The 7,861-nt window shown below is 54.0% G+C and overlaps 4 protein-coding genes across 4 annotated transcripts; 2 read left to right on the top strand and 2 right to left on the bottom strand.

The window, feature by feature from the left end:
• Positions 1-19: 19 nt before the first annotated feature.
• On the top strand, positions 20-865 carry A1O9_13114 (uncharacterized protein; the record flags this gene model as incomplete). The annotated part of the gene is made up of 1 exon (XM_013397973.1): positions 20-865. A coding segment is annotated over one exon (846 nt), but the record flags the coding sequence as incomplete, so codon positions are not given.
• Positions 866-2,198: 1,333 nt separating this feature from the next.
• Positions 2,199-3,425, bottom strand: A1O9_13113 (uncharacterized protein; the record flags this gene model as incomplete). Its single annotated transcript, XM_013397972.1, has 1 exon — positions 2,199-3,425. One exon carries the CDS (start codon positions 3,423-3,425, stop codon positions 2,199-2,201), a length of 1,227 nt encoding a protein of 408 aa, XP_013253426.1.
• An 819-nt stretch (positions 3,426-4,244) lies between these two features.
• A1O9_13112 (uncharacterized protein) lies at positions 4,245-4,610 on the bottom strand (the record flags this gene model as incomplete). Its single annotated transcript, XM_013397971.1, has 1 exon — positions 4,245-4,610. One exon carries the CDS (start codon positions 4,608-4,610, stop codon positions 4,245-4,247), a length of 366 nt encoding a protein of 121 aa, XP_013253425.1.
• Positions 4,611-4,684: 74 nt separating this feature from the next.
• Positions 4,685-5,731, top strand: A1O9_13111 (uncharacterized protein; the record flags this gene model as incomplete). Its single annotated transcript, XM_013397970.1, has 1 exon — positions 4,685-5,731. One exon carries the CDS (start codon positions 4,685-4,687, stop codon positions 5,729-5,731), a length of 1,047 nt encoding a protein of 348 aa, XP_013253424.1.
• Positions 5,732-7,861: the final 2,130 nt, after the last annotated feature.

The raw sequence follows: 7,861 nt of genomic DNA, 5'->3' as shown, positions 1-7,861 counted from the left end.
CGCTTACAATCTCGGCCAGGTCTATTATTTCCGAGGTAAACTGGCCGAGGCGGGAAGGATGTTTGAACGAGCGCTGGTTGGGTACGAGAAAGAACGCGGAGCGGATGATCTAGAGGCCCTCGCTGTCGCACGCGATCTCGGCCAGGTGTACCACGACCAGGGTAAACTGGCCGAAGCGGAGGAGCTGTACGACCGAGCGCGGGCTGTGTACGAGAAAGATCCGGAAGTGGAGCACGAATCGACCGTTACGATTTTCATTCTCCTTGCTAGCTTATGTCGCTTGCAGCGAGAGTTCATCAAGGCAGAGGAGATATGTCAACGAGCAAAGGCCATCATCAAGGAGAACCCAGAGATCGACGCCCAAGTCGCGCAATTCCTCATAGTAGAAACTGGGACCTTATGTTGTCTACAGGGCCGTTTCTCTCAAGCTAAAACGCTGTATGAAGATGCTTTGGCCTTTTTTGAACAGGAGAAACGGCTGGATCGCTTCTACTTTCCCTGGGTCAAGAATAACTTGGCAAATGTGTATTATGAGCGGGGTGACCTAGGTCAAGCCGAGGAACTCTACAAGGATATCTTGAACAGCGTTGGTCAAAGTTCCGTGGAGATACACTACTATGTTTGGGGCGTGATGAATAACCGCGCGTTGTTGTATGCCCGTCAAGGTCGGTTTGAAGACGCTCGAAACATGCTCAAGGAAGCCCTGGCCGGGGGGGTAGCTTCCCTTGGGCCCGGACATCCACTCACGGAAAAGGTGCAGGATCACCTACGATGGATAGAAGAAGGGACAGAGAGCTCTACTGGCACGGGGGCTCCTTTGGGTGTTGAAAGTGGTGGACGAACTCCGAGCCTATGGTATTATTGAAGTCGATGTCCGGAGAGGAGACACTGGCCCAAGGGCGGCTCTCACAGCTCCCCTCGTTACGGTGTAAGAGCCTTTATGTAGGAGTCTCGCGGTGCGATGACCTAGTCTCATGATGACGGGCAAGGTGACAAGCACTCCACTAGATCTTCATCCCTACCCCGGCCCTTTAGGCGCGATAGTGGCACCATTTACTTTTGCTACTTCGAGGCTGCAACGACCTCGCTGGCGAGACTCACGCGCCTCTCTTCTTGAAATTGCCGTGCAAAGATTGGGAATCCCACAGGCGCTCCGTCGCAGGTTGACAAGTTCCGCCAGGAAACCATAGTATGCTCGGAAACCCTACCGGGTGACTGCCTTCCCAGTAACGTGGAGCCTGTTCCAGCTCCCGACCTTGCTCCTGTAAAGTATGTATGGACAATACCTGTTGACTATCGTGAATGTGACAGTCGCACCGTCATCATTAGTTCCAATTAGGCGCTCGAACAAGCATATGTTAAGTTAGTTCCCGTCATGATCCATCTCCAATCGCCTATTTGAAAAGATTTTCCGCTTGGAGGGCGCCTTCACCTAACCCACCCCCAAAATGATAACATCGACGCAAAACCAATCATTGGATTTCTCCTCCTCCTAGGATCGGACCTATGTCGGTAACTTGTTGTAAATTGGTCACACGGTCCTGATCTGTCCCTCTCTAGCCGCCGAGATCTGTGGGATTGGCCGCTCATGTCAACAATGATGTTAACATAAAGTTTGAATGAGAGCACAATAATCGTCCCCTCGCGTCATCAGAAATCAACTCTTATTCTAAAGCAGGGTCCCCGGCCTTAAACACACTCCTTCTCTATACCTCTAGACACCTGCGGCGAGGTGCAACTGACACGGGTGCTGGTGTCCCCATCTGATTGGGACGGCACCCCCTTCCCACACCGGCTCATGAGCGTCCTGGCTCGGACGGGGTGCACCCCGGAAAAGTCCCCGGGGTTCTCGATCCCACAACCCATAAAAGGGGCGGTCGTACACCTTCTACCATCGACGTCCCACGTCCAGGCCACGCAGCCGGACTGGCGCCCACAGACCTCCCGGCACTCCTCGGCGGTCTCGATCTCCGTCTTCGTCCGCGTCGATTCGTCCATCCTCCCCGATCGGCCGGAAGATTCCTGTGATACATACCACCTTGGACACGTCACAGTGATATTGCCACCTCTGTCCATGCTGGGCATCTGGGCTCCGTACACGGGCCCAACGAGAAGAACCATGAAATTATTTGATTTCTTTGCCAGTACCGTACCATACCATCTCAGGCTTCACGCGGAAAGCGTGACCTCCACGATTTTCACGTCCCATTCGTCCGTATTCCACACCTTGGCGATCTGGAGCCTTTGTCCACGTCGCCGAGCATCGTCTCGATGTCGCCCAGGGTTCTCTCCCCCGAACCGAACAATGTCATCATCGTCACGTCGATGGCCCGGATGTGCGCCCCGTCCGAGAGCAGGTAGTCGGCGATCAGCAGCCGGCTTCCCGTCCGCGTCAAGAGCGGCAGCACGTTCGTGAGGATCTGGACGCATTGGCGGTGCGACCAGTTATGAAGCACCCACTTCATGAACACGGTCACGGGGAGGGGCCCGGCCGGGGGTTGTGGGTCGAAGAAATCGTGAACCCGGAAGGTGACCCTCTCCGAGAGATCTTGGGGGACGATTTGGAGAAATTTGGCGTGATTTTCCTCGAGGTCTTGAACGAGGAAGTGGACGGCCGGGTTCCTCTTCGCGCCTTCGATCGCGGATTGACCGTCGCCTCCGCCGACGTCGATGACCAAAGTATTTTCCAGGGCCTCCCAGCGGAAGACATCATCCTCCACGCCACCCTCGCGGCAGAGCGTTTGGGCGTGCGACAGGGATCTCAGTCCAGCCTGGAAGGCTGCCACCTCGGACGGCGGTCGGGATCTGAGTTCGTCCCAAAAGCCGCGCTGAAATGCTAGATGTGCCGCCGATGGTCCACCGCCCGGTGATAGGCTCGACTCCAGCGCATCCGGGAGGGACAGGTCTGGTAAGACGGTGATCGGGGACAGCACCCACCGAATCCACGGGGCCAGGACGGGGATAGCCCTCGAAAGCTCGGTGTGCGATACCTCGCCCGATCCCGGCGTCTCTTCCTGGAAGATGCCTTGACTGAAGGCGAAACGAAGCACTCGCTCTAACATGAACGGGTCCACCGCCGCGATGGATGCCAACTGGCGCACGGATATCGCCCCGGTCTCCGGGACCGACGCGGCGAGGTCGAACTGTGTGACAACGCGCATGGCGGCGAGTCGCACCCGACTCGTGTTCGTCATGTCGATCAAAGCCCGAGTGGGACCTTGGACCTTGACGAGCAACTCATTCAATGCGACGATCAGTGCCTGGCGGATGGAGGGTGGGTCATTGGTGGTCTCGTTGAGGGTCCGCCCAGTCCCTTCGTGTTGCGGTTCGAGAGTGCAGTGGGCGAACACTTGGCTCAGGTGTGCGATTTGTCCCGCGAGGTCGGAGATCTCGCAGTCTCCGTGTGGTGTGGGCGTGGTGGGCATGGCGGCGGATGATCGAGAGAGAGACAGGGACTTCCAGAGCGGAGGAGGGGGGATTAATGTACAGTACCAAGCACCAGGTTCTTCACGAATTTTCGTGGTCCATGTTCCGTCGGTTGGGCTTGTGTTCAGGGGCGTCCTCACTGGCACTCTACAGGACCAATTACCGTGAGATCTGGTGAATTGCCGCTCAACTGGTCTGAGAGGGTCGCCTCCGTCACCGTGCCTGTGAATTTCGAAACGTGCTTACTGTACCTCTGCGGGCGCGTCACGACGTTTTTGTATCGGCTTTGTACCGAATGCAGAGCGGTCCACGACGACTGGCACACACCAATTTTTCGTCGAACGTCGTCCAGAGTGATGCTCGCCCGGTCAAGGCGCCTCGGATTGGTCGGAGTTCGCGGATCGCGGTGCATATTTGCAGCGAAACACCCAAGAGAAACCAATCAAAATCCACCCCAGATTATCCAATAACCGTGTTCGCGTACAACTTTACGTCTCCGTTGCACTTGCTCGAGTGATGGACCAATTGCAACATCACGAGGACGAAGGATGTCAACATGCACGGAGGTCACAGTGGAGTGGCGCGACAAGTCGTCCTGTTGCTAATGCCCGGACTGCCGTCTTTCGGTACATTGGAGCATCTCCGTGCGGAATGCCGTCCACTTGGTGCATTGGAAGAGAAAATGCTTGACGGTCTCCCTCGCTTGCCCACATGTACATAGATCTGACGGAGCGGCGTGGATCCGGTAGAGATAGCTGTTCAGTCTTGCCATGCCTGTTCTCAGTTGGGCCAGCACGCTCGCTTCCTTCCATGGTAAATTAGTCTATCGTAGAGCCGCCCGGTATGTCTGCCTGGTACGGTAACGCTGTGTCCACTCTTTTAGAATGCACTCCGACCTTTTCTGGTAGGCTTCTAGTGGGCCCTCGTTTGGCCTGTGCGGCGTTGAGCATTGTAGATCTCATCCCTGGTCTTTGTGTTGGTGGTCGGGCCTTCGACCCAGTGGCCTGTTGTGCCCTTTCTTTGGCGATCTTCTTCCACTTGTTGTCGTCATGTGTCGGAGTCCATATAACTGTCACCACATTGCCCTCCCTCCGTAAATGCCTTGTAGAGTTGGAGGGTATATCCGGCAAAGCTATGGGGATGTCTTCGAACAGACGTCGGCCTTTGCCATCATCGACCTCCATTCTCAGTCGTTCCCGACTACGTGTACCTTTAATGAGATTCCTACTATGACTCCCTCAAAAGACCGTCAGCAAACATGGTTCTTCGACCTGCACCTCGATATATACTATTCACTATCGTTTTGGTAGTTTGTGTTCTGGTTTCTTGCCATTCATTCGGGAGGCACTACTCTCCCGGTCCTCTGAGTACCCCTTCGTCCGTGGGGCGACCTGCTCATGTACATCCGGTCGAACTCGTACATGATCATGAGTACCGCGACACATGCACCTTCACTGATTCGGAAGAGGACTTCCTGATCGTTGTCAAGACCGGGGCCAATGAGATTCACGATAAACTTCCCACCCAACTTTTGACCGGGCTCCGCTGCTATCACGACATTCTTATCTTCTCCGATCTCGAAGAGAATATCGGCCCATTTAACGTCCACGACGCGCTGAAAAACGTTTCCAGCGCGATCCAAGCTCGGAGCCCCGAATTCGAGTATTATCGTCAATTGAGAGACTACCGGGAAAATAATCTGGACATTAGTAGCCTGAGGGGGAAGAGCCACTCGGCGGCTTGGAAGTTGGACAAGTTTAAGTTCATTCCGATGTTGGAAGAAACATGGAAGATGCGACCTCATCGAAAGTGGTACATCTTCATCGAGGCCGATACTTACCTGGTCCGCACGAACCTGTTGCTTTGGTTAGCGCGGCAGGATCCATCACAACTGATCTATTTCGGCTCTCCGACTTATTTTCATGGCGAAGAGTTTGCACATGGAGGCAGCGGCGTGGTCCTCTCTGGAGCCGCCCTGTCCAGATTTGTAGAGGGCGACGGTGGAAGCACCGCCCGATATGATGATTTGCTGCAGTCCGAGACATTCGGGGATTATATCCTCATGAAGGCTCTCCGGGTCAACGGTGTCACCCTCAGCAGCCGTTGGCCCATGCTCCAAGGAGAGAAGCCCTCGACGATACCCTTTGGACCCGGACCTGACAACGGCGTGAGGCACTGGTGTCAGCCGATCCTCACCATGCACCACATCACTCCAGAGGAAGCGTGTGCCTTTTGGGATTTTGAACAGAAACGAAATTCTCCCAGTGTTCGTCACCACCTCCCCGAGTCCACGTGGGCCGTGTAAGCTAAAAGGTGATTGACAGGAACCTCTTCTATTCCAGGAAATTTACCACAAATTGATTAGCACCAAGATCTACACGGACCGCGTTGACTGGGACAATCTCTCTGATGATGTTCTGTATCGACCGCCCGGGGTCTACGGCGATCGTCAGAAGCCTCACGAAGACATGTCAGCGCTCGAACGCCAGTCGCACTTTTCGTTCGAGCACTGCGCCCGAGCCTGTGAAGAACAGCCACGCTGCTTCCAGTATAGGTATTCAGCTCAAGAGTGTGCGTTCTCCTATTCCTACCGACTGGGTCAGAGGCGAGACCCGGTATCTGGGAATACGTATAGGTCTGGATGGAACTTGACTAGGATAACGCGAGATCAGAGTGAAAATCAGTGTCCTTCTCCTATATGGTTATAATAATTGGCTTGATGAGATCGACCTTGTCAGATCCTGGCGGCCAATGTCGTGCCGCTAACTGCCAGGAAAGGCACAGAAATGGATGTTTTATTTCTACCAGCGGTCTAGGAAAGAAGGGAGAGGGTGCTGCTTTGGGCGCTAGTAGCAGTACTCATCGCATCCTGTCGATCTATCAAGCAATTACGAGTGAAGCTGACGAGACAAGGACAAGCACCAGGCTTGTTGGCGCCAATGAATTAGCGCGTACTAACTCACGTTACACATGGATACTAAACTCTATGAGTGTCTCCAGTAACTCCTGTCATAAAATTGCCATTGTGTCAGCATTTGCAATGCTTGGAAATCAATGAGATTTGAAATCATGGAAAAGGGGCTCACGGAGATCAAATGCCTCATGAATTCGTATATACAGGTAACAAGAACAGAGTCCATAGGATTGAAAGAGACAGAGATCTCGGCGTAGTCAACTTCGCCAACACAGGCCTACCTCTGCGTTGTGGATCGGCTTCGAGAATTAGGTGTCGGTGAAGACCTGTCGTTGCCCTAGGCATGTGCTCTTGTATAGACTGCCGTTATCCCGAGGACTACTGTAAGTCACGTCAGCTTGTGGTGGTTGGCGATCAGTGATCTGTGCATCAACCGGCATGCGACGCAGATCGTGCTCCGCCGATCGGCCACTCACGAAGCTGCGGTTCGGGTCTCTGTAATCCCAGGGCCGAGTTGCATCAACGACGCCGATGTAAAGGGACGCTTGGCCAAGTTTGCACGCTGCATCAAGTTGGCTGCGTTTGGCCCCGGCGAATTGGCCAGCATTCTCGAAGAGGCGAGGATTGCCTGGCATTCCTTCGGATACCCTGTGCTAAGTTCGACAGGCGGCAGAGACAGGGACGGTTATACTGTAATGATAATACCATGTCATTTATTTCTCGTCTTTGATTGGTCAACGCGAATGTTCTGCTCTCACCACACAACAGCAAGGGCGGCGGACGTAGCAACGATCTTCCGATTGGCCGTTCTTTGGAAGACGAGGCAGTGCACCGAATGCGAAAGGCTGAGAGATTGGAACTTTGCTTGTGGGTTCAGAGTGCTTACAGTACGGAATCTGGTCCTCGGCCAGGGTCATATTGAACAAGATACTCGAATGCGGACAAGTGTTCTCGCGGGATGTTCAAGGGTCAATTTTGTCGCTGCAGGTATGCGTCAAGCGCCTGGTTGCATCTCCGATGCGGGTGGCGCTGACTTTTCCGGTGGCTTTCAAGTCGACTCTAAGATGGTTTTGACCTCCATGGCGTCTCTTATAACTTACCCGCCATATTTCAGCCGGGTACTACAGTCAACCTACCTTGAAGGCGATTCTCCAAGTGTTCAGCATCCTATTTTCGGCAGCTGAAGCGCGCCTGCTTTTTCCGGCACGAGTTGGTGTTTAGGGGATCGGAAATGATGGTGAGAGGGTAGTTATGAATTCGTCAGGTGGTGTTGTTGAGTCGTCCTGTTGCTATTGCAAATCGTATCGTTGCCCGGACTGCCTTCAGGTCTGGAGTCCAAAGCTTGTCATCTGTTGGCGTTTTTCCTCCTAGGTAGAAGGATATATTGCTTCTGTGTTTTTCCGTACACTGGAGCATCTCCGTTCGAAACGCTGTCCATTGTGTGCATCGGAAGAGAAAATGCTCGACGGTTTCCCTCGCTTGCCCGCATGCACACAGATCTGTCGGGGCGGCGTTGATCCG

This window comes from Exophiala aquamarina (genome assembly GCF_000709125.1).
Source record: "Exophiala aquamarina CBS 119918 chromosome Unknown aczIA-supercont1.70, whole genome shotgun sequence".
Taxonomy (NCBI): domain Eukaryota; kingdom Fungi; phylum Ascomycota; class Eurotiomycetes; order Chaetothyriales; family Herpotrichiellaceae; genus Exophiala; species Exophiala aquamarina.
The sequence above is the reverse complement of the archived record's forward strand: the minus strand, read 5'-3'. Positions and strand labels throughout refer to the sequence as shown.